The 27,293-nt window shown below is 43.6% G+C and overlaps 1 protein-coding gene across 2 annotated transcripts in view; it reads left to right on the top strand.

The window, feature by feature from the left end:
- LOC140118356 (uncharacterized) overlaps positions 1 to 27,293 on the top strand; it is a 315,197-nt gene that overhangs the window by 117,118 nt on the left and 170,786 nt on the right. For both annotated transcript variants that reach the window (XM_072136177.1, XM_072136178.1), the window contains exons 55-59: positions 16,656 to 16,826; positions 18,586 to 18,714; positions 20,639 to 20,799; positions 24,249 to 24,375; positions 25,537 to 25,742. In XM_072136177.1, coding sequence (XP_071992278.1) covers positions 16,656 to 16,826; positions 18,586 to 18,714; positions 20,639 to 20,799; positions 24,249 to 24,375; positions 25,537 to 25,742 — 794 coding nt within the window. The remainder of the gene's footprint in view (positions 1 to 16,655; positions 16,827 to 18,585; positions 18,715 to 20,638; positions 20,800 to 24,248; positions 24,376 to 25,536; positions 25,743 to 27,293) is intronic.

Consider the following 27,293-nt stretch of genomic DNA (forward strand, 5'->3'; position numbering starts at 1 on the left):
GGATAGGACATCGTAATTGTTGTCAAAGGCTCTCTCCAGCTGTGCAAAAACATTTTTTTGTCAAGTAACATTTACATGTTAAGCATTGTACATCTCATGGAAATGGAAAGCAGAACACAGATGTAACCCAGCCTTACCTGGGAAGTACATGTTCAGCATAAAGTAGAGGAAGTAATCTTCTAATAATAACTGTTATTTCACAGAAAATGTTTGTGTCAAGTTGTGAAAATGTTGAAATAATTTATTGAGCCCATGAGCCCATAGGCAAAAATAACACCAATGGCTCCTTCTTGGAATTTGAGCCTCGATTTAGTAGATTCAAATCATATTGTACACCTGAAGTCTAGAAGCTTTTTTGAATACAGAATATATACAGAGAAGCAGTTAGTCATTTTTAAACAATCAATAAAAGGTACCGTTTATTCTCGAGTATAAGCTGACCCGAGTATAAACTGAGACCCCTAATTTTACCACTAAAACCTGGGAAAACCTATTGACTTGAGTATAAGCCAAGGGTGGGAAATGCATTGGTCACAGCCTCCCAGTATGTAGCCAGCCCCCTGTAGTATATAGCCAGCCCCCAGTAGTTTATAGCCAGCCAGCCCCCAGTAGTATTTTCAACTACAGACTGGGATCTGTTTTTAAGAGAATCAGATGGGGACATTAGCATATGTGTAGACATGGTGACGGACTACATTAATTTCTGCGTAGGTTCTATAGTGCCGGTGAAGACTATTAAAAAATTCCCTAACTCTAAACCATGCGTTAGTAAAGAACTTCAAGTCCTACTGAAGCAGAAACATAAAGCCTTCCAGGAAAAAGATGTAGACCGGTGTAGGGAGGTACAGAGGGAAGTCAAAGCTACGATCCATGAATGTAAAAATAGATACAAAGAAAGATTGGAATGCAAATTGGCTGGTAATCAGGTCAGTGAGGTCTGGAAAGGTATAAAACTTATAACAGGGATGCACACGCAGAAGGGTAGTCTTCCGGGGGATAATGCGAACACCCTAAACTCCTTCTTTAATCGGTTTACTGAGGGCAACGGGGGTCCTGACATGGAGGACGTTAATTTGCAATGTTTGGGCTGTAACGATGTGGGTTTTTCTATTTCAGAAGAAGTAGTTAGGGAACTGAATAAATTGCAGGTAAGAAAATTGTCTGGGCCGGACTGTGTAAGTGCTAAAGTGCTAAAGTCCTTCGAAGGTGTTTGCGGGAACTCGGTCCTGTCTTCTGTGAAATATTCAATCTTGGTATGCTATCTGCTGTGGTTCCTAGGTTATGGAAGACGTCTTGTATTATACCGGTGCAGAAGGTTACGGCTCCAAGAGAACCAAACGACTATTGCCCAATAGCATTGACACCAATAATTATGAAGGTGTTTGAACACTTCATCCTGAGGCATCTGGCTGGAGCAGTTAATTCATATTTTGACCCTCTACAATTTGCATACCAACCTCGTCTGGGTGTGGAGGATGCGATTCTACACCTGCTTCATAGGGTATACCAGCATTTGGATGAGCCAGGGTCTGAGATTAGGATAATGTTTTTTGACTTTGGCAGTGCTTTTAACAGGATGGTCCCGGAGTGTCTATGCCAGAAACAAGGTAAAATGGGGGTTAGTACTGGTCTGATCCAATGGATTTTTAATTACATTAAGACCGCGATGGTGCAAATCGGAAATATTGGGGCAGATTTATCAAGTGTCTGAAAGTCAGAATATTTCTAGTTGCCCATGGCAACCAATCACAGCCCAGCTTTCATTTTATCAGTGCTCATGAATATTTTAAAGGGGAGCTGTGATTGGTTGCCATGGGCAACTAGAAATATTCTGATTTTCAGACACTTGATAAATCTGCCCCATTGTGTCCGACGTGGCTGTGAGCAACATTGGAGTCCCGCAGGGGACTGTCCTTGCCCTGTTTTTATTTACTATTTACACTGCTGACTTCCAAAAAAATGAAAGTCAATGTTTCTTGCAGAAATACTCGGATGACACTGTGATATTAGGGTGAATAAAAGAGGGAGACTTGTCAGAGTATAGGGCGACCATTGATTTGTTCTCTGAGTGGTGTGACTTAAACGGGCTGGAACTGAATCTTTCAAAGACCAAGGAAATGGTAATTAGTTTCCGAAAGGAACGGAATACTGATTGTCAATCCAGATTAGGGGTGCTATAGTGGAGCGGGTTACAAGTTATAAGTACCTGGGCGTCTATCTGGATGACAAGCTGTTGTGGCATATAAACTCTGAGAAACTATACAAGAAGGCATCTGGGAGACTGTATTTTTTAAGATCACTTAGGTCTTTCAATGTGGACCGTAGGATGTTGACGTCCTTCTACCAGTCTGTAATTGGGAGTGTTCTATTCTATGCGGTAGTGTTCTGGGGAAATAACGTTCGTGTGTCTGACGCAAACAAATTTAAGAAACTGGTCAAAAAGGCGAGCTCTATTGTTGGCTCTAAGATGGAGGATTGGGATTCGTTCCTGTGTGTACGCATGCTTTCCAAATTCAGGTACATTTTGAGTAATGAGGCAAACCCATTGCACAATACACTAATCGGACAACGCAGTACATTCAGTGATAGGTTTCTGCATATCAAATGTAGAACAAATCGATTTAAAAACTCTTTTATTCCAAGAATAATCGGGTTGGTTAACCTAAGGAAGTGACTAAGGCTATTTTAACCAGGGGTATACTTTTATTATTCTCTTATGCTATGGTCTCTTTTTTTGCTTTTACTTTTTTACATTTTTAAAACCTGTGTTGGTGCTCTTGTGTGTATTGTATTATATGTATGTTATTATCCCTTATTGTCTATATATGTATAACTCTGATCATGGATGGAGGTGTTGCTACTGTTGTCGTGACAAATTCAATTTCCCCTATGGGGACAATAAAGTTTTCTATTCTAGTATATAGCCAGCCAGCCCCCAGTAGTATACAGCCAGCCATCCCCATGTAGTATACAGCCAGCCCCTAGTAGTATACAGCCAGCTAGCCCCTAGTAGTATATAGCCAGCCAGCCCCCAGTAGTATTCAGCCAGCCAGCCCCCAGTAGTATACAGCCAGACAGCTTCATGTAGTATAGAGCCAGCCCCCTGTAGTATACAGCCAGTCAGCTTCCAGTAGTGTACAGCCAGCCAGCCCCATGTAGCAGACAGCCAGCCCCCAGTAGTATACAGCCAGACAGCCCCAGTAGTATATAGCCAGCCAGGCCCCAGTAGTATACAGCCAGCCAACTCCATATAGTATACAGGTTTCTGTCCATGTACACCACTGAAATCTAGTGATAAAGGAACCTGATATGGTGTCTAATGACTTAAAGCATAACTCCCTCTTTAAAAACAGCTTTCCAGAGCCTCTGTATTTTCTGTTTTTAAGCTTCTTGTCAGAATTCCTCCTCAGCAGCATTTAGGGCAGAGACTAACTACTTCCTGTATTTGCCCAAAGCAAATTTAGTTTTCCCACAGCTCATGTTGCCTTGTGTTTTATCATTAAATAATTTAGCAGTAAATCCAGTGAGCTTCCTATTAGTAAATTCTTTGAACACTGCATATTGTACATATTGGGGCAAATTTACTTACCCGGTCCATTCGCGTTCCAGCGGCGGCTTCTCCGCTCTGGATTCGGGTCCGGCCGGGATTTAATAAGGTAGTTCTTCCGCCGTCCACCAGGTGGCGCTGCTGCGCTGAAAGTAAACTCATCGCGCCGGAATGCACCGAGCTGGACCAGGTGAAGGTAAGCGGTCCTTATGCGACACATTTTCGGGTTTTAAATGCGGCGGTTTTTCCGAATACGTCGGGTTTTCGTTCGGCCACGCCCCCCGATTTCCGTCGCGCGCATGCCAGCGCCGATGCGCCACAATCCGATCGCGTGCGCCAAAATCCCGGGGCAATTTAAGTACAAGCGGCGCAAAACGGAAATATTCGGGTAACACGTCGGGAAAACGCGAATCGGGCCCTTAATAAATGACCCCCATTGTGTGAATAGCTTGTCAGCTTTCGTCACATGGAGGAGCACTGTACATGTAAAAAGTAGTGGAAACAAGCAATTGTTATGTGAAATGACTATATGAATCATTTATCAGATGCACACAATTGGTCAAGAGTAGAGATGAGCGAGCACTAAAATGCTCGGGTACTCGTTATTCGAGACGAACTTTTCCCGATGCTCGAGTGCTTGTTTCGAGTAACGAGCCCCATTGAAGTCAATGGGAGACTCGAGCATTTTTCAAGGGGACCAAGGCTCTGCACAGGGAAGCTTGGCCAAACACCTGGGAACCTCAGAAAAGGATGGAAACACCACGGAAATGAACAGGAAACAGCAGGGGCAGCATGCATGGATGCCTCTGAGGCTGCTTAACTGCACCATTATGCCAAAATTATGGGCAACAGCATGGCCATGACAGAGTGACAGAATGAAGCTAGATAGCATCTAAAACATCCAATAATTGACCCTGACACTATAGGGGACGGCATGCAGAGGCAGCGGCAGCAGCGGAAGGCTAGAGAGTGGCATGGCGACATACCCTAAATGGACTCAGGCTTCAAACCAATGGGTAGCAGAGAGGAACCAAAGGAGGTGAGCAAGAAGCGCTCAAATAATATCGGTACATGATAAAAGTTTGCCAGTATATTTTGTGGATTACACAGCAGGGTGGCGACAAAGTTAACATGGAAGCCATGAAAACAATCCAAAATTCTGCCTGACACAGCTCGTTTGATAAGGGGACGATGTATGGAGGCAGTGAACTAGTAGTAGATTAAAGGTGCTGCAGTTAAAACTATGTTAGTTGTTTCTTGGCATGGAGCTGGCGCTCCGCTGCCAGGCGAGCTTTCGCCAATCCAAGCCCCTGTCTCTAGGCTACTCCCCAAACAGCACTTCTAAGAACCTTTTGTATAAGATCAAGTGTAGTAGCGTTCTTATAAGTTTAGGATATGGCGGGTGAGGGGAATGTAAACAGATGCGCAAGAAGCGCTGAAATAATATCCGTAAATGGTAAAAGTTTGCCAGTATATTTTGTGGATTACACAGCAGGGTGGCGACAAAGTTAACAAGTTTGTTGTGGAAGCCATGAAAACAACCCAAAATTCTGCCTGACACAGCACGTTTGATAAGGCGGGCATGTATGGAGGCAGTGAACTAGTAGTAGATTAAAGGTGCTGCAGTTAAAACTATGTTAGTTGGTTCTTGACATGGAGCTGGCGCTCCGCTGCCAGGCGAGCTTTCGCCAATCCAAGCCCCTGTCTCTAGGCTACTCCCCAAACAGCACTTCTAAGAACCTTTTGTATAAGATCAAGTGTAGTAGCGTTCTTATAAGTTTGGGATATGGCGGGTGAGGGGAATGTAAACAGATGCGCAAGAAGCGCTGAAATAATATCCGTAAATGGTAAAAGTTTGCCAGTGTATTTTGTGGATAACACAGCAGGGTGGCGACAAAGTTAACAACTTTGATGTGGAATCCATGAAAACAACCCAAATTTCGGCCTGACAAACCTCGTTTGATAAAGGGACGATGTATGGAGGCAGCTATATGGACGACTTTTGGAGGTAGCAATGGAGACAACGTGTGGAGGCTGCTATGGAGACAATTCAATTTGGATAGTGCCTGTATGTGGCAGTCCAAAAAATTTTTCAAACCAGAGGAGCAGGTAGGTGGCCCTCCAGAAAAATGGAATAGATTGAGTGCCTGTATGTGGCAGTCCAAAAAAGTTTTTAAACCAGAGGAGCAGGTAGGTGGCCCTCCAGAAAAATGGAATAGATTGAGTGCCTGTATGTGGCAGTCCAAAAAAGTTTTTAAACCAGAGGAGCAGGTAGGTGGCCCTCCAGAAAAATGGAATAGATTGAGTGCCTGTATGTGGCAGTCCAAAAAAGTTTTTAAACCAGAGGAGCAGGTAGGTGGCCCTCCAGAAAAATTGAATAGATTGAGTGCCTGTATGTGGCAGTCCAAAAAAGTTTTCAAACCAGAGGAGCAGGTAGGTGGCCCTCCAGAAAAATGGAATAGATTGAGTGCCTGTATGTGGCAGTCCAAAAAATTTTTCAAACCAGAGGAGCAGGTAGGTGGAGCTCCAGAAAAATTGAATAGATTGAGTGCCTGTATGTGGCACTCCCAAAAATTGTTTAAAACAGAGGACCGGGTCGGTGGCCCTCCAGAAAAATTAAATGCATAAAGTACTATAGGTAGAGCCAGTGGGCCCTGTCAAAAAATAGCCAGTTTCCTCTGCTTTACTGTACAAAGAGCAGGAGAAGGAGGAAAATGAGGAGGAGGAGGAGTGGATAAATTATTCAGGTTGAGCTTCCTTCACCTGCTGGAGATTGGAAATTAGGAGAAATCCATGCTTTATTCATCTTGATAAGCGTCAGCCTGTCAGCGCTGTCAGTCGACAGGCGTGTACGCTTATCGGTGATGATGCCACCAGCTGCACTGAAAACCCGCTCGGACAAGACGCTAGCGGCAGGGCAGGCAAGAACCTCCAAGGCGTACAGCGCCAGTTCGTGCCACATGTCCAGCTTTGAAACCCAGTAGTTGTAGGGAGCTGTGTGATCATTTAGGACGATGGTATGGTCAGCTACGTACTCCCTCACCATCTTTCTGTAAAAATCAGCCCTACTCTGCCGAGACTGGGGACAGGTGACAGTGTCTTGCTGGGGTGACATAAAGCTGGCAAAAGCCTTGTAAAGCGTACCCTTGCCAGTGCTGGACAAGCTGCCTGCTCGCCTACTCTCCCTCGCTACTTGTCCCGCAGAACTACGCACTCTGCCGCTAGCGCTGTCAGAAGGGAAATACTGTTTCAGCTTGTGCACCAGGGCCTGCTGGTATTCATGCATTCTCACACTCCTTTCCTCTCCAGGGATGAGAGTGGAAAGATTTTGCTTGTACCGTGGGTCCAGGAGAGTGAACACCCAGTAATCGGTGCTGGAATAAATTCTTTGAACGCGAGGGTCACGGGATAGGCAGCCTAGCATGAAATCTGCCATATGCGCCAGAGTACCAACGCGTAAGAATTCGCTCCCCTCACTGGCCTGACTGTCCATTTCCTCCTCCTCCAACTCCTCCAATTCCTCTTCTTCTGCCCATACACGCTCAACAGTGAAGGACTCAACAATGGTCCCCTCTTGTGTCTCGCCAACATTCTCCTCCTCTTCCTCCTCATCCTCCTCCACCTCCACCTCCTCCGATATGCGCTGAGAAACAAACCTAAGGGTGCTTTGGCTATCAACAAGGGAATCTTCTTCCCCCGTCTCTTGTGAGGAGCGCAAAGCTTCCGACTTCATGCTGACCAGAGAGTTTTTCAACAGGCCAAGCAGCGGGATGGTGAGGCTGATGATGGCGGCATCGCCACTGACCATCTGTGTTGACTCCTCAAAGTTACTCAGCACCTGACAGATATCAGACATCCACGTCCACTCCTCATTGTAGACTTGAGGAAGCTGACTGACCTGACTACCAGTTCTGGTGGAAGTTGACATCTGGCAGTCTACAATCGCTCGGCGCTGCTGGTAAACTCTGGATAACATGGTCAGTGTTGAATTCCACCTCGTGGGCACGTCGCACAACAGTCGGTGAGCGGGCAGTTGGAGGCGGCGCTGCGCTGCCCTGAGAGTGGCAGCATCTGTGCTGGACTTCCTGAAATGCGCATAGATGCGGCGCACCTTCGTGAGCAAATCAGACAGATTGGGGTATGTCTTGAGGAAACGCTGAACTATCAGATTTAACACATGGGCCAGGCATGGCACATGTGTCAGTCTGCCGAGTTGCAGAGCCGCCACCAGGTTACGGCCGTTGTCACACACAACCATGCCTGGCTTCAGGTTCAGCGGTGCCAGCCACAGATCAGTCTGCGCCGTGATGCCCTGTAATAGTTCTTGGGCGGTGTGCCTTTTATCGCCTAGGCTCAGCAGTTTGAGCACCGCCTGCTGTCGCTTAGCGACGGCACTGCTGCTGTGCCTAGAACTACCAACTGATGGCGCCATGCCCACGGATGGTCGTTCGGAGGAGGAGGTGGAGGAGGGGTGGGAGGAGGAGGAGGCATAGTAGGCCTGAAACACCTGGACCGAGGTAGGCCCCGCAATCCTCGGCGTCGGCAGTATATGACCAGCCGCAGGGTCAGACTCGGTCCCAGCCTCCACCAAGTTAACCCAATGTGCCGTCAGCGATATATAGTGGCCCTGCCCGGCAGCACTCGTCCACGTGTCCGTGGTCAGGTGGACCTTGTCAGAAACGGCGTTGGTCAGGGCACGGATTATGTTGTCTGACACGTGCTGGTGCAGGGCTGGGACGGCACATCGGGAAAAGTAGTGGCGGCTGGGGACCGAATACCGAGGGGCGGCCGCCGCCATGAGGCTGCGAAAGGCCTCGGTCTCTACTAGCCTATAGGGCAGCATCTCCAGGCTTAGCAATCTGGAGATGTGCACATTAAGGGCTTGGGCGTGCGGGTGGGTTGCACTATATTTGCGTTTCCGCTCCAACGTCTGGGGTATGGAGAGCTGAACGCTGGTGGATGCTGTGGAGGATCGTGGAGGCGACGATGGGGTTTTTGTGGCAGGGTCCTGGGCAGGGGGCTGACTATCAGCTGACACAGGGGAAGGAGCAGTGGTGTGCACGGCCGGAGGTGAACGCGCTTGTTGCCACTGAGTGGGGTGTTTAGCATTCATATGCCTGCGCATACTGGTGGTAGTTAAGCTAGTAGTGGTGGAACCCCTGCTGATCCTGGTTTGGCAAATGTGGCACACCACAGTCCGTCGGTCATCCGGTGTTTCCTTAAAGAACCTCCAGACTTCTGAAAATCTAGCCCTCGCCGCAGGAGCCCTCGCCACGGGAGCTTCACTAGTTGACACATTTGGCGCTGATGCACCAGCTCTGGCCCTGCCTCTCCGTCTGGCCCCACCACTGCCTCTTCCAACCTGTTCTGGTCGAGGACTCTCCTCCGTCTCAGAAGCACTGTGTTCACCCGGCCTCTCAACCCAGCTTGGGTCTGTCACCTCATCATCCTCCGATCCCTCAGTCTGCTCCCCCCTCGGATTTCCTGCCCTGACAACAACTTCCCCACTGTCTGACAACCGTGTCTCCTCATCGTCGGACACCTCTTTACACACTTCTTCCAGTACGTCAACAAGGTCATCATCACCCACAGACTGCGACTGGTGGAAAACCTGGGCATCGGAAAATTGCTCATCAGCAACCGGACAAGTGGTTTGTGACTGTGGGAAGGGTCCAGAAAACAGTTCCTCAGAGTATGCCGGTTCAAATGGCAAATTTTGCTGGGAGGGGGCAGACTGGGGGGGAGGAGGCTGAGGTGCAGGAGCTGGAGGAGTGCCAATTTCGGTGACATGGGTGGACTGCGTGGAAGACTGACTGGTGGACAAATTGCTCGAAGCATTGTCGGCAATCCACGACATCACCTGTTCGCACTGTTCTGGCCTCAACAGTGCTCTACCACGAGTCCCAGTAACTTCAGACATGAACCTAGGGAGTGTAGCTCTGCGGCGTTTCCCTGCTCCCTCATAAGCAGGTGGTGTCTCACCCCGCCCAGGACCACGGCCTCTGATCCCTGCAGTAGTTGGACGCCCACGTCCCCGCCCTCGTCCTCTACCCCTAGCCCTCGGGTTAAACATTTTGAAAATGAGAGTTATAACTTTAATTTTTATTTTTAACTTTTTTTTGTGTTTTTTTTTTGTGTGTGTTTTTTAGTTTTTAAAACCAAACAATGCTATCCTATTGCTATGGCTATTTTCTAGCCAAGTATGAAAGCACACTACTATGCCAGATGAGATGACGCTGAGTTATGAAAAAAATAAACGTAAAATACAAAAGGAAATGGCAGACTGTGCCTAATTGAAATACAACCCTGGGCCCTAATAAATTTTCCCACTTCGGTCTTTGCGATGGATATGTGCGTCACTAAGCGCAAAACACAGTGGTCGCAAGTCTCACTACAAATTGCTCACAATTTGCTAGTAGATGCACTGCAGCAACCAGCAGATCAACCAGAAATCAAAAATATATAATGCTACTGTAGGCGTAAGTAAGACGTTTGGATTCTCCTATGGCTATTTTCTAGCCAAGTATTACAGCACACTACTATGCCAGATGAGATGACGCTGAGTTATGAAAAAAATAAACGTAAAATAAAAAAGGAAATGGCAGACTGTGCCTAATTGAAATCCAACCCCGGGCCCTAATAAATTTTTCCACTTCGTTCTTTGCGATGGATATGTGCGTCACTAAAACACAGTGGTCGCAAGTCTGACTCCAAATTGCTCACAATTTACTAGTAGATGCACTGCAACAACTACAGCCACCAGCAGATCAACCAGAAATCAAATATATATAACGCTACTGTAGGCGTAATTAAGCCGTTTGTATTCTCCTATGGCTATTTTCTAGCCAAGTATTACAGCACACTACTATGCCAGATGAGATGACGCTGAGTTATGAAAAAAATAAACGTAAAATAAAAAAGGAAATGGCAGACTGTGCCTAATTGAAATACAACCCCGGGCCCTAATAAATTTTCCCACTTCGGTCTTTGCGATGGATATGTGCGTCACTAAAACACAGTGGTCGCAAGTCTGACTCCAAATTGCTCACAATTTACTAGTAGATGCACTGCAACAACTACAGCCACCAGCAGATCAACCAGAAATCAAATATATATAACGCTACTGTAGGCGTAATTAAGCCGTTTGTATTCTCCTATGGCTATTTTCTAGCCAAGTATTACAGCACACTACTATGCCAGATGAGATGACGCTGAGTTATGAAAAAAATAAACGTAAAATAAAAAAGGAAATGGCAGACTGTGCCTAATTGAAATACAACCCCGGGCCCTAATAAATTTTCCCACTTCGGTCTTTGCGATGGATATGTGCGTCACTAAAACACAGTGGTCGCAAGTCTGACTCCAAATTGCTCACAATTTACTAGTAGATGCACTGCAACAACTACAGCCACCAGCAGATCAACCAGAAATCAAATATATATAACGCTACTGTAGGCGTAATTAAGCCGTTTGTATTCTCCTATGGCTATTTTCTAGCCAAGTATTACAGCACACTACTATGCCAGATGAGATGACGCTGAGTTATGAAAAAAATAAACGTAAAATAAAAAAGGAAATGGCAGACTGTGCCTAATTGAAATACAACCCCGGGCCCTAATAAATTTTCCCACTTTGGTCTTTGCGATGGATATGTGCGTCACTAAAACACAGTGGTCGCAAGTCTGACTCCAAATTGCTCACAATTTACTAGTAGATGCACTGCAACAACTACAGCCACCAGCAGATCAACCAGAAATCAAATATATATAACGCTACTGTAGGCGTAATTAAGCCGTTTGTATTCTCCTATGGCTATTTTCTAGCCAAGTATTACAGCACACTACCATGCCATATGAGATGACGCTGAGTTATGAAAAAAATAAACGTAAAATAAAAAAGGAAATGGCAGACTGTGCCTAATTGAAATACAACCCCGGGCCCTAATAAATTTTCCCACTTCGGTCTTTGCGATGGATATGTGCGTCACTAAAACACAGTGGTCGCAAGTCTGACTCCAAATTGCTCACAATTTACTAGTAGATGCACTGCAACAACTACAGCCACCAGCAGATCAACCAGAAATCAAATATATATAACGCTACTGTAGGCGTAATTAAGCCGTTTGTATTCTCCTATGGCTATTTTCTAGCCAAGTATTACAGCACACTACTATGCCAGATGAGATGACACTGAGTTATTAAAACAATAAACGTAAAATAAAAAGAAACTGGCAGACTGTGCCTAATTCTACTCAAACCCCTAATAAATTTTCCCACTTTGGTGTTTGAGGTGGATATGTGTGTCACTAAGAGCTAAACACAACGGTAGCAAGTCCCCCTGCAAATTCCTCACAATATGGTACTAGCTGCAAATAAAAAAAAAAAAAATTATAACGTTATTGTAGCCCTAAGAAGGGCTGTTGGGTTCTTTTAGAATCACTCCTGCCTAACAGTAAGCTAATAGAACACCCTAACGCTTTCCCTGACCAGCAGCAGCTCTCTCCCTAGCGGCATCCAGACAGAGAATGATCAGAGCAGCGCGGGCAGCGGCTAGTCTATCCCAGGGTCACCTGATCTGGCCAGCCAACTACTGCTATCTACGTGTAAGGGTACCACGTCATGCTGGGTGGAGTGCAGAGTCTCCTGGCTTGTGATTGGCTCTGTTTCTGGCCGCCAAAAAGCAAAACGGCGGGAGCTGCCATTTTCTCGAGCGGGCGAAATACTCGTCCGAGCAACGAGCAGTTACGAGTACGCTAATGCTCGATCGAGCATCAAGCTCGGACGAGTATGTTCGCTCATCTCTAGTCAAGAGTCATACAGTTTCAAAGGAGACATAATCCTGTAGCATGCCCTTGGCCTCTAAACTGGAGGCAAAGCTCAGTATAGGGTGTTTGATTTTTCCATGCTGCAACATTGTTGAAAATACTGTGACTATACACAACACACTGTATGATTATTATTAATTCAATTTTATTTACCCTTAATTTTCTCCTTCATCCACTTTCCCATTTTCCCCATTTTTTTTGTTACAAGAAATGTACGAGTAGCTTGTACTGTGTGATCATTAAGGATAACAGCTCCATGGTGTCTTTTTACAACATTCCCTCCCCGAGCACCCAGTTGTAGTTTGTCAATAATACCTTTACACCGCAGGCCTCTTGGATTGCTTTGCTGCTGTGTAGGAAGTGTCTGGATATCAGAAGGTGGTGGAGGGTGAGGCTGCATAAGAGTCTTTGACACAGCTGACAGTGCAGAGAGAAAGAGAGTTCTTTAGAATCACAGACTGGGATGGAGGGAAAGATAGAGAACAAGGGAGATGTTCTACCTCACTATTCTGTTTTAGAGACTTCTGCATCCACAGATCTGAAACAAACCCATGGTGTACTTAAAGGAAATCTACCATCAAAATCAAGCATGATAGAACACCTACTCATAGATTCTGACACCTCATCTTATATCTTCTTATATTTATTATTCATAAACTTATATCTTCTAAAATCAACTGTTAAAAATTTGCTAATAAGCCAAAAGGGTATGGGGGTGGTACTAGAGCCCATCCTTGCTTCAGATTCACAGGCTGTTACAGTGTGTAAGGTATACTTTCCACTCCTGTTGTTAGTTGAAACTTTATCTGCTGCAGTAAGATTACATCAGTCAGAGTAAGAGGGAAAGTGCAGATGGGGAGGTGGAGACAGCCTGTGAAACCAGAGCACAAACAAACAGAGCTCTGCAAAAATCCTCCTTAGTCTTACAGGCTCATTAGCATAATTAAACAGTTGATTTTAAATGATAAGAGGCCATGGATAACAAATATGGGAAGATTACCACAGTCAAAAAGCCTGGATCTATGATTAAGTGTTTATCATGATGGATTTTGATAATTGACTTTCTTTATATAATTATTATTGCTTTTGTAGTGAAAAGTTATACAAATATACTTTCTTTATTAACCCCTAGGCGCACCATGACATTATACTACGTCCCCGGGGCTACATGCTTAGCGCGCCGGGACGTAGTATAACGTCCTGCTTCTTGCACCGGCTCACGAATGGAGCCGGTACCAGAAGCAGCGGCTGTCAGCTGTCTATCACAGCTAACAGCCTGCGCCACCACCCGCGATCGCAGTTGGCTGTAAGGGTGTGTAAGGGTGTTTGCGCTATGGATCGAATCCCCTGCGCCGCTTATTGGGGGATCCGATCCACTTCTGGGCAGCTCCGAGGACTGGCATGTGCCCCGGAGCTGCCTTGTCTCCCTGGCAGTCAGACCCCTTCCGGGTCTGACTGCAAACTGTCTGAGCATGCGCAAGCACGCCAGACAGATTACACTGCTCTACAATAAAATAGTATTGTAGAGCAGTGTATTGAACTTGAACCAGCGATCAGAGCATCACTGGTTCAAGTTCAAGTATGTCTAAGTAAAAAAAAGTGAAAAACACTAAACACTACATATTAGAATAAATAAAAAATAAATACATTAAAATATAAGCCCCTAAAATGTCACTTTCCCGTAAAAACATTTAATAAAGTATAAAAAACACAAAAACACAAAAAAACCCCTGCATATTTGGTATTGCCCCGGCCATAACAATCTCTATAATAAAAGAGAATTGTTACTGGACCCGCACGGTAAACGCCAGAGAAAAAAAAACGCAAAAAAGCTCCAAAAAAGGATAATTTTCAATTAATACCCTATAAAAAATGCTCTAAAAAGTGATTTAAAAAATGTTATGCACTCTAAAATAAGACCACTAAAAAGAGCAATCCTTCTTGCAAAAAATAAGCCCTTAAACAGATTTGTGAGGCGAAAAATAAAAAAGTTATGCATATGAAAGACGGTGATGCTAAAATTAACAACATTTTTGCCAAATTACTTTTTATTCAGTAAAAATGGGAAAAAATAAAAAAAACAAATATAAATGAGGTCTTTTTCTAATCATGGCGACCCATTGAATAAAAATAACATACTATTTTTATGGTATGGTTAACGACCAAAAAAAAAAAAAAAACATAAAAATTTTTCTAAAAATTGATGATTTTCATTTCCTTCACCAACAAAGAGTTAATAAAATCTCACCAATTAGCTATAGATGCCCCAAAATTACCTACCAGAAAAGTGCATCTTATGTGGCAAAAAAAATAAGCCCCTATAGGTCCACATTAAAAAAAGAAAAAAAATTATAGCCTGTACAATGTGACATAGCAAATCTGCTCTGCATGGCGCCCCCTTCCCTTCTATGCCTGCCCGTGCGCCCATACAGCAGGTCACCACCACATATAGAGTATCGGTGTACTCTGGAGGAATTGGGTATCAAACTTTGTGGAGCCTTTTTTCATTTAATCCATTGTAAATGTTTAATTTTCCACCCAAAATGAGTGTATTGTGAAAAAATATTACAATTTGCAGACTGCACCTCCATTTTGTTTTAACCCCTATAAAACACCTAAAGGTTTAACAAATTTCCGAAAAGTGGTTTTTCATACGTTGAGGTGTGTAGTTTCCACAATGGGGTATTTTACGAGTCCCACTATTATTTAGGCCTCTCAGTGTCAATTAGAAGTTGAGCAGGTCCATCTAAATACGGGTTTTGGTGATTTTACAAAAAATTTGAAAAATGATACCTAAATTCTGAGCCTCATAACATTCTAGTAAAATATGTGGAATCTTAAAAAACCATGCCAACATAAAGCAGACATTTGGGAAATGTAAGTAAAGAATTTATTTGGGTGCTATGACTATCTACATCAAAAGTAGAGAATAAAGAATTTTTCCACATTTTTGCCAAATTTAGTTTTTTTTTCATAACTAAACGCAAAATATTTCATCCAAATTTTTTAAATAATTTGAAGTACAATGTGACACAAGAAAAAAACTCAAAATCCCCTGGATATCTCATAGCGTTCCAAAGCTATAACCACTTATAATGACACAGGGCAGATTTGACAAATGGGGCCGCGTCCTTAAGGCCAAAAGAGGCTGAATCCCGTAGGGGTTAATTCTTAACAATTTTTCTAGATCTCTGCTTTCTGTCACACAACAGGAAAATTAATTCTTTACTTCCTGTAGATAACCAAAGGTCCATGGTCATGTGATGCCACACAGGTGGCCATCTTGTAAGTATCACACATCTCTGATTACTCTCTTTGATATAACGAGCCGTACCACTGTGTGAGATCACATGGACTGGTGTTTATCTACAGGAAGCCACCAATGAAGTTTCCTGTTGCATGAAATCAAGAAGAGATCTAGAAAAAGCGTTAAGAATTGATACAGAAACTATATTCAAAATTTGTAGAACTTTTTATTACATAAACATTATTTGCGGAATGGTTAAAGTGAATAAATCCTTTAATTATATTGCAGAATTTACAATTACCTTGTACTCTATTGATTTCTGAAATTTATTGAAATCTGTAGTTACCGTATTTTCCGGGCCATTAGGCGCACCGGAATATAAGGCGCATTAGTCCGATGCGCCTTATATATGTAATAATTCCATATATAAGGCGCATCGGACTATAAGGCGCGGGGTCCGGGGGCGTGTCGGAGGTCCGGGGGCAGAGCGGAGACGCGACGGGACGCGACGGGACGCGACGCGGAGAAGAGACGCGACACGACCCGAAGACGAGAAACGGCGACGCAGGGAAGGTGAGTGGGGAAGGTGAGGGGGAGGTGGAGGAGGGCAGCGGACCATACTTACATAGGTCCCCGCTACCGGAGACAGCAGATCTCCAGTGGGAACTGCAGACCCCTGCAGTTCCCGCTGGTGATCTGCTGTCTCCGGTCTCCGGTAGCGGGGACCTATGTAAGTATGGTCCGCTGCCCAGCGCCATACATAGGGCGCACCGAACTATAAGGCGCACTTTGGATTTCCAAGGAAATCCAAGGTTTTTAAGTGCGCCTTATAGTCCGGAAAATACGGTACTCCAAGTTGTGTTAATTCTTAGCTTTAGTAGCAAAGATAGTTTCCTGATACCTTTATGTAGTATAGGGAGTAGGAATATCAGTATTTGAAAAATATGTTAGAAGTATGTTTTATGTTGTTATTGTTGCCTATTATAATTACTAGAATATTATTATCTCCATGCATTAATCCATGTCTTATATCATAGGCTTTGGCGCAGCAAACATCTGATATGCTGACTGAAGATATAAAGAAGTATTTCATATTCTCCTGCATATGGTCATTTGGAGGATGGTTGGACTCAAACGAAAGGACTTCATTTAGCATCTGGTGGAGACAGACATTCAGAAGCCATACTACCTTTCCTACAGAAGGAGAAGTAAATCAAGAGCTAGATAATTTGTGGCCTACATTACTTTACATCAATATAATATTTGATGTTATAGGCCAAGTCCTGAGCTACTACTAATTTATTTTTTAATGACTATACTGCTACAGAGAAATCAAAAGTGGTGGCGTCATCAACAATTCTTTGTATTGCAGCTTCAGTATTTTGGGCTTTAAGCTCTAGCTATATAACATTAAAAGACATCTATCACCAGATCAAGGATTGCAAACCAAGCATACTAACATACTGGTGTGTGCCCCCTCTGGCTTTTTATGCCCTGGCTTTTACCAGTATGGCTGTATGTTTGGTTTACAATCCTTGATCTAATGATAATGATGTCCTTTAAAGTTGGTTGGGTAAACATGGGTCATCAAAATCGGATCAATGGGGGTCCAAAATGATCACACTGGTGTATGGCTCACTATAATCCACAGCTCTGTTTAGTCTCTATAATATAATATAATATAAGCCGTGCACCTGTGTGACTATGGTCAAATGTCTGTCTACTGGAAGAAGCTTCTATAGAATGACAGCAAGCAGAGATCCAGAAAATGATGAAAGTGATGAATTAATACAGAAAATATATTGGAAAATTGTATTATTTTTCATCATACAGACAATAATATTAAAGGGAGCCTGTCAACAGCTTTAGCCTCTATAAACTACAAAATGTACCTTATATGGCCAATTGCATGTGCTCTGGCAGTGTCTTTATATTTGCCCAACGTTGTCTGACACCCTGAATATGAACTTATATTCACACCCTCGTTCCAGTCAGGGAGGCGGGTTTAACAGGGCAATAGTCAATCCTTTACCCCTCCTACAGCTGAGAACCTGCCTCATTCTTTCCTGTAGCAGAGCCAGCCTCTTTCTTGCAGGAGCCTCCCTGTCCTGCCACACTCTTGCACCACTTGTCACACATGTACAGTGTGCCGCTTATCTCTGGTCCGGCACTGCACATGCACCACTATTCCCGCCCATTGCCATTGGGGGAACAGCACAGCATGCAATATACACCTGTTTCTCAGTCCGGATACACACAGGACCGGAGCTGAGATAACCGACACACTGCACATGCGCAAGAAGTGGTGAGAGATTATGGCAGGACAAGGAGGCCCCTGCAAGCAAGAGGGAAAGCCTGGCTCTGCTACAGGAAAGAATGAGGTGGGTTCTCAGCCCTGAGGAGGGGTAGAGTATTGACTACTGTGCCGTTAACCCCCCCTGACTGAAACAAGCATGTGAATATAAGTTCATATTTCAGGCGTCAGACAGCAAATATAAAGACCATTAGAGCACATGCAATTGGCCATATAAGGTACATTTTGTAGTTTATAGGGGCTAAAGCTGATGACAGGTTGCCTTTAATTTGTTGATGCGTCAATTCCTCTTTAAGAAAACATTTCACATTTCCCAGTCATTATTTGAAGTGACAGTAACCTTTATTAATATATTTATATAAGGCACTGTAAACATGTGATGTTTCTTATAGTAAGAGTCTATGTAGCTTGTGTTCATATTGAAGTATGAGTCATGGTAAGAGTTAATGGGCCCCCCTTTCTTAGCAGACAAGCATCATCCTCTAGAAGAGACAATACAACTTGGCACTGGTTTTCTTTTGGCAAGGAGTGATCATGTTGAAATGATGTGCCTGCGACTAAGTGTCAGGACCTGTCATCACTACTCAAGAGTATAAATATTTAATCCCAATCGAACGCTTGTTGCTGACAATCCGTATTCATTTTTGCTGCAGGTCTGGGACTATCACATTGACACTGATGCGAGACATTTTGTCAGATGGCATGACACACTTTCCTCTTACTCCATTAGTCATGGGCAAAGCGCGGCCTCCGAGGTGTTTGTTCATACAGTGCACACTGAGGTAAAAATTTGTGGCTTTCTTACACACACTGATCACTGAAAGTCATGATAATTGTTTATAGCTCATGGTCTTTGCTTTTATTCTGTTGGTAAAAAAAAATGTATAAAAAAATTTTATGAGTGTCCACCCATTACTCTTGTCGGGCTCGACAAAAATTGTGGACCAAAACACACATCAAATCCATTGACCATCTGCAGCCAACAGATGTAACTAGGGTATCTGTAACGCTCTTCAGTTGTTACAGAAAATCAACACCCTGGTTGTTGTTCTCATTAATACATTCAGGATTATTAGGGAAACACTAAAAGATTTCCTATCTTTCACCAATCTATTGTTGAGGACCAGGGTTGGCTCAAGGCTTTAGTAGGCCTCTGGGCGACAGAGCCTCCTTAGGCCTCTTTACGTGATCTCATGTGGCGGCATTAAAAATTTAGAAACTAAAGCAGTCTCCTTTTCCCTAAAATATTTCCCTAGTTTATCATCCAAAACAGCCCCCTCATGGTTACTTTAGATAAAGCCCCCCTCACGGGCTATGGATTCATTAAATAATGCCTTATATGGGCCTTCCAGCAACTTTGGGCTCCAGCATATGACCCATCCATATAAGATATGTTCCCACAGAGGATTTTGAGGTGGTCTTTCCTGTGGAAATTGAAGTAGAAAGATGAGACTGAGGCTACCTGCCAATGACAGTAGAAAAGACTGCCCAAATAGGAACTGCTGCAAAATGTTTGGCTCCCAACTTTTGGAGAGGTGAAAGAGGGAAAAAAGTTGCAGTGCGTGTAGCGTGACATTTTCCCCCTGGCCACCCCTTTTGCCTTGCCCCTTACTCCACCCCAACATAGTATAGTTCTCCCCTTAGTGCCCCTCAACTCCCTTTCACATTGTGTTGCCCCCAGCTCCCTCAAATTCAGGCCCCCGTCATATTGTGCCCCATTTAGCAGGTTCCATCTGTACTTTGCCCCACAACAGATCCCCATCATACTATGCTCTCCTGGCAGCTCCCCTCTATCTGTGCCCCCCAGCAGCTACCCTTCATACTGTGCCCCCCAGCAGCTACCCTACATACTGTGCCCCCCAGCAGCTACCCTTCAAACTGTGGCACCCAGAAGCTCTCCTTCATATTGTGTCGCCTTTTGCAGCTCCCCTTTATACTGTGCCCCCCCAGCAGCTCATCTTCTTACTGTGCCCCCAGCAGCTCCCCTTCTTACTGTGCCCTCCCAGCACCTGCCGGAGGACATTGTCCTGCAGCCCTGCTGTGTCTCTGGACACAGTCTATCCGAGGAGGAGGGGCGTTGCTTACCTGTGGTTGGAGGAGTTGGAGGAGAGAGGTAGCAGTCGTGTCTGGGAGGTAGCAGTCTTATTTACTACATCTCTTCTGCATTCCACCTTCTGGTCCCAATGAGCGATTCTTGTTTCAGGACCAGGAGGCAGGACGCAGTGGGGACAAATTTGGGCAAATCGGTACAAACACCAAACTGCCTCGGTCGATGAGGCAATGTCTGTGTAAATGAGCCCTGAGTCTTGGATTTTTCCCAGGATCACTGCTGCTGGTCTGCAGTGGTTTGGCAGCAAAGATTGGATATATAAAGACAAAGAACTTCTCAAACTCCACAATTTGAACATACCCTTAAATAGGCAGGTTTACTTTATTCTTGTCAATTTCTTCTGATTTTCTTGTATATGAGCCCTCGCTCCTATTGTTCCATATTACTGTTTGTACTCTGCAATGTATTATTTTATTTGTATATTTCCCCTATAGTTTTTAAAGCACTACTTAATATGGTGCTATATAAATAAAGATTATTATTATTATATTCCACATAATTTGCATATAACATTTGTATAAAAGTAAGAAATTGTAATACATATTGAACTAATTTCACAATGTCATTGTGATATGATAAATTCCTTTTCATTGCAGCAAGTGTTATACCTATCAAGCTTGTTGATTACATCGGGGTGTCCCGTTCTATTTGCTGGAAGTGGTGGATCTGGTAAATCCTCTCTCAGCCAGGAGCTACTGAATTGTCTATGTTTGGGAGATGTTGCAGAGCTGTCGGAGCTAAGAATTCCAATTAACGGGTAAAATTAGACATTTAACAAAGGAATCTTAGATTTCTCATATGTATCTGAAAAGCACATAGCTTGGTGCAGAGGGACACAGTTGGGTTTTGGTATGTTCTGTTTACATTTATCTATAATTTACGAAAGCTGTATTCCAATAGTAAAACATCTAACAGATTGGATTATGCACAGCAGATGTTTCAATGCAAGGAATAATGGCAACATGTTGTATTGTTCTGGATGATATGCCTCACTGTGTATAATGTAACAAATAATGAGCAGAACAGCATGTAATATGCTGAGTCCTCATCTGTGTCAGGTGAAACACTGAGAAGAAGTATGGGGGTACAGCAATATCACTAAATCCTGGTCAGCATTTGCTCCATTATCTGCAATAAAAATAAACAAAAATCTGTTCTCGTAGTATTAAATATAGACTAATAAAATACTGTTAGAACAAAGTGGTAATGCAAGACAAACGTAGATAAAGCATGCACTCTGATTGAAACTAAAGATGCCTTACTGAAAACACGCATTGGATAAAGAGTAGACCATGGGTAATCTATCCTTCCGTATAAGAAAAGCTCTAAGGCTAGGTGACCAGTTTGAAAATATTATTATTAAGGCAGTTTATGGGTGGAAGAGTAGCATAAACAGGTAGACAATTAAAGGGGTATTCTTGTCTGAGCATTCACATTCGGTTTCACTAATCTGCCATATATAAACATTAGGAACATTTTTTAAAATAATATGTGAAGATAATTTCTAGATAAATATAGTTGTGTGGTCACTTAGAAACAAGACTTACTCCTCGGATACAACCACCTATGCTGGAGGGATTGCACGAATAAACAAAAGCAAATGTTTTTTGTTTATGAAATGTCAGTTACTGCATGTCCCACAGCCGTCCTGTGATAATGATCCCTGAATCCAGGAGGTCAGGCAGGACTCTATAGCGCATGTCTGGCCACTGCTGCCAAAATGTGAGGTGGTCGTATCCAAGGAAGCTATCTCGTTTCTAAGGGAAAACATTACTACATTTATGAGAAATTATCTTCACACAGGAATATTTTTTTTAATAATATCCAATTGAAGAAATGTCTTTATGTGGCAAATGATTTAAATTAAATGTAAATGCCCAGGTGGGAATACCCCTTTAAGAAGTGGCTTCAATAGAAAGACCCACATATGGCATTTTTTCCTGAAAGAGAATGGGGCACATTTACTTAACCGGTCCCTCAGAGTTCCTGAAAGTGCATTGTCCATGTGGAATGCACTGTGCTGCGATTCACTTCACTGTGCTGCGATTGTGTGCCCAATTTCCTGCATGTGTCGCTTCCGCCAGAGTTCACCATCTTCCTCCTGGTGCATGTAAGTGCTTGGCTTGCAACACAATTTTTAAGTTAAATCCTGCGGTATGTCCGAATCCGTTGGACCGTGCAACGACCCCTCTCCCCCCCGATTTCTGTCGCATGAAAGCCGACGCGTTTGCGACACAATCCGATCGCTTGCGCTATAAAAAACCTTTTAAATCCCTGTCCCGGTGGCGCAAAATGGAAATCGTCGGGATGTCTGACGAAAGTGTGATCCGGGGGGGCCTCAGTAAATGAGCCCCATTGGGGCACATTTATTTACTGCCCTATTCACGTTTTTCCGTCGGGTTTTGGTATTTTTTCCGTTTTGCGCCGAATTCCGCCAGGATTTAGACGCGATTGGATTTCAGCGCAATCGCGCCGGGTTGCATGTGACAGAAATCGGGGGCGTGGCTGTCGGAAAACCCAACGGATTCGTAAAAAACGCCGTATTTTAAAAAAATAATTGGTCACACGCGCCATACTTACATGCACCAGGAAGAGATCAGTGAACTTCAACGTAAGTGAACTTCAGCAGCGACACCTGGTGGACATCGGGCGCAGGAGCTTCATGAATCGCCGAAAGACCCGAACGCTCATCGGAGAAGCCGCCGCTGGAACGCGAATGGACCGGGTAAGTAAATGTGCCCCATTGTGTTGTTAAAAAAAATAATGCTGCTGTATTATAATCTGTGAACAAGGCCTTAACCAAAGCGATGAATTGCAGTAAAGACTGCCCGTTAATTTTTTAGGGGCACAATCTGTCATTTCACCTTGGGGGTGCTCCAGTGGATTGAGACACCTGCTTCTCAGTTGTCATGCATATAACTGCTGAAATATTGTGAATTCCAGTTGTAGGACAATTTGGGATCAACATCAACAAAATGATATTACCCTAAGCAAACAACCCCATAAATATACTGGCCTACTTCTACTAAGATGCTTGTGCCAAAATTTTCACTTTAATTGCTTCCTTTGGCTATAATTTGATTTAAACTATTTACTGAATCTGCCATAAGAACAGCTGATGTTTACACCTTTAAAAGTGTTGAAGAGAACGTGACATCAGGTTTTCACCATTAAACCTAATGATAGTTCTTATCCCTGTTTACCAATCAGTTTTTATGATAAGGTCCATAAAAATTTTTATTAAATCAATTTTTAAAAAAGTAGCAAGCCACTACCATGCCAGCAGACTTATTGACTCTCAGAAGAGAAATTCCTAAGGGAGGAGGAATTAGGGAGCTGAAGTAGACATTGGCTGCATCACACAGTGACTGGCTGGAGAGAAATTCCAGAAGGGGACGAGTGATCTGAGGGAGACATTTGCTGAGTCACACAGTGACTGGCAGGAGAGAAATTTCAGAGGGGGTCGAGTGATCTGAGGGAGACATTTTCTGAGTGACACAGTAAGTCACTGTAGAGAATTTTCTAAGGGAGGGGGGGCTGAGTGAGCTGAGTGAGATGTTTGCTTAGTCACACAGTAACTTCCTGTAGAGAAATTCCAGAGGGAGGGGGGATGGAGGAGCTGAGGAAGATGTTTGCTGAGTGACACATTGACTCCCTGAAGAGGAATCCCTGAGGGGAAAGAGATGAGAGGGCTTTAGAGGACTTTGGAATAGAGAAAACATGCTCCTTGCCCCTCTGCTGGCAAGGTGCCAGCTACTATTTTTTAGTTTATGCAAAATCTATCACACAGCATGTGGCATTGTGATGAATGTGGTGCTTCCTGTAGTTACTTCTAGTCTAGATTTACTATGTGTAACCGAGACAGTGTTTGAAATGTGTGCAAATGTTGTAATATTGTTCCCAATCCCACAAGAATCTTACAAGATTGAAGGTTTAATGACACATGCATTGAATAAAAATATAAAATGCCATTTTAAACCCCAATTTATAATTTTTGTAAAAGTAAAACATTAATGTTTCCCTTGTGAGATCCGATAATTTAAAAAGAAGAAAACTTGTACTTTCAATTTAGCATATTCAGAAAAGTCTGTAAATCATGCAAATGTACTTTTAGGAATGATAGAGTGCTGATAATTGCTGGCTTATTAGGCATTGTTGTAATTGCAGACAGTACATATCCTTGTACTTTGCATATTTATTTTCTAGTTCTACGGATCCTCGGAGACTATGGGGATGTTTAAAAGACCGATTAGAATGGCGACATGGCACATTGCATGCACCAGCAGGAAACAAGAAATTGTTATGTTTGCTTGATGACCTCAACCTCGCAAAGGTGATTACTTTATACTCTGGAGACTAGACTAGGCAGCCTATTATTGCAAATTAGTTTGGAAGACCTGTCTTGCTGTGGCAAATCAAAAGCAGATTTTATAAATGTGGTGCTTGCAAGGTTAAACAGTGTGCAGAGCAGATGTACAATCGGTGACTTAAGGCTAAGTGTATTGGAATATATTCATTGCAGAGTATTCACAGGCTTAGTTTGAATGTCACCCTGTAAAACAAATAGCTTTATAGCTTTTGGAAATACATTGACCTCAATGTAAATGATAAAAGAATAATGCATTGTGGGATTAGTAGTTAAAGTCTCATCTTTAATTTAAATTTTACTATGTATAAGAACACTTAAGAAAGCTTGTGCAGAGTTCTTATGACATACTTGTAATACTAAAAAGGTTTCTATTGGGTCACTACCTTGCTGACTCCCTGCCTTCCCCTTTAATACTTGATTCATGAAATAACTAGAAAAAAAGTTACAGCTCATTGCAGCACAGTTACCACTTAGTAGTACAGTACTTGTCAGTTGGATGGAAAACAACCGTATTACGATTTTATAGTGTGTATCTATGCAGACAGAGGCTTAGAGCTTATTTTCTTGTGTTTTTTTATACAGCTATTACCAGTGAATTCTAATCATGCTCTATTTCTGGCAGAAGTTTTCTATAAAGCAATAACTGCTGAATATTTATTACTCAACATCTTCCTTACTTTTAGTTTTAGCTGCATGAGGATACCAACATGCGGTTCTGCTAGAGGAAAGTGCTTATATATTACTAAACCCAGGCAAAGTATAGACTCACTGCTTATAGCTGTATAAACAAACACAGGGAGAGTATCTCTAAGCCACATGTAACCTGCATTGAAAACCATTGTACAGGCTTGTATAAAGGATTTTATACCCAAAAGATAATTACTTTTGCTAAGGTGAGACTTTGTACAAACTGAATGCTTATAGCACTCCCCAATATGACATTCAAATTATCTCAACTAACACTTGATGCTTTCAAACTTTGTTGAAATCAGTATTCTTATTTATTTTATACTTCACATAAAGAAACATCTATGGTAATAAATTTACATTAAAAATTCCCATTTGTCATTAAATGTAAGAAGTATGTAGTGGGAATGTACAGCTACATTGATTGTATCTCCACAGGTTAATGAATCCAGTTATCAGCCAGCTTGTGAGTTTGTTCGGCAACTAGTTGACCAAAAAATAATATTTGATCCCACCACATTGAAATGGAAAACCATAGAAGGCATAATATACCTTGCAACATGGAACACAGCAAAAGCTAACAGTTCTCCTCAACAAAGACGTCTCCTCAGACACTTCTGTTCATTTAACTGCAAGTACCCAAGGTTTGGAATTTAAGTACTACTTTGCTAAAGGGGGTTTCTGGGTCTTGTTTTTTTTTTTCAGATGAATGACCTATCCTAATGATTGGTCATCATTATCAGATAGATGGGGATACCACACTTGTCCCTCACAGTTATATCTGTCAGCCTCTGGCATCAGGACTATCCAATGGAACAAAGTTAAAAGCATAAGGCAGCCTCTATTTCAGTGGTAGGAAACCTATGGCTCAGGAGCCAGATATGGCTCTTTTGTTGGCTGCATCTGGCTCTCAGACAGATCTTTAATACATAGTGATGGCTGCTGTGTGTCTTAGACTGATCACAGGACACAGGCAGCAATGTTACTGCAGCCTACGTCCTTTGTACGACCCAGGTGCCATCGCCGCCATCGTCTAAGCCTGGGTCAAAGAGAAGAGCGTGGAAGCAATGAGGAGCTGGCTGCAGGGAGCGCTGGTAAGTGAATATTCTTTTTTTTTATTTTGCTGTGGCTACCTATCTACTGGGAGTATGTGCTTCAGCTACCTATCTACTGGGAGTATGTGCTTCAGCTACCTATTTACTGGGAGTATGTGCTGTGGATACCTATCTACTGGGAGTAGGTGCTGTGGCTACCTATCTACTGGGGGTATGTGCTTCAGCTACCTATCTACTGGGAGTATGTGCTTCTGCTACCTATCTACTGCGAAGCATGTGCTGGGACTATCTATCTACTGGGAGGCATGTGCTGGGACTACCTATCTACTGGGAGGTGTGCTGGGACTACCTATCTACTGGGAGGCATGTGCTGGGACTACCCATCTCCTGGGAGGCATGTGCTGTGGCTACCTATATACTGGAGGGGGCATGTGCTGTGGCTACCTATTTACTTGGGGGATGTGCTATGGCTTCCTATTTACTGGGAGTATGTGCTGTAGTTACCTATCTACTGGGAGGCATGTGCTGGGACTACCTATCTACTGGGAGGCATGTGCTGGGACTACCTATCTACTGGGAGGCATGTGGTGGGTGTCAGGATTTGGAGTAGTGAACCACCTGGACCACCGTGGGCGATGGTGTAAGAAGACACCTGGGACCGGAATCTAAGTGGCACCCAGTCTTGACCAGAGCCCGCCATAGAGCAGGATGGTCTTGCTGCAGTGTGGTACCACCAGGTCGTTCCACAGGCTTGACTTGTCCATGGTGGAAGCCAAGGTCGAGGTACAAGATCAGCGAAGTGAAGGAGCTGAATGAGCAGAATAAGGAACAGGTCCGGGGTCACAATGGGAGGTCAACACTTGGGAAGGAAACACTGTGGATAGCTTCCTCATAGGCATGAAGCACCAAGATCCGGTGGGGAATGCTGGGAGCTGCCGGTCTTTATAGGAACCCAGAAGCGCCATTCATTTGCGCACTGGCTCTTTAAATGCGCAAGGGCCGGTGCGAGCGGAAAGGGAGTGCCACCACGGAGAGGGGCACGGGTGTGCCTGCGATGAGAGACGTAGATCGCAGGAGCACCCGTGACACTGAGACTACCTATCTACTGGGGGATATGTGCATATGGTACGGCTCTTATGG

Source organism: Engystomops pustulosus, chromosome 2 (assembly GCF_040894005.1).
Source record: "Engystomops pustulosus chromosome 2, aEngPut4.maternal, whole genome shotgun sequence".
NCBI classification, from domain to species: Eukaryota; Metazoa; Chordata; class Amphibia; order Anura; family Leptodactylidae; genus Engystomops; species Engystomops pustulosus.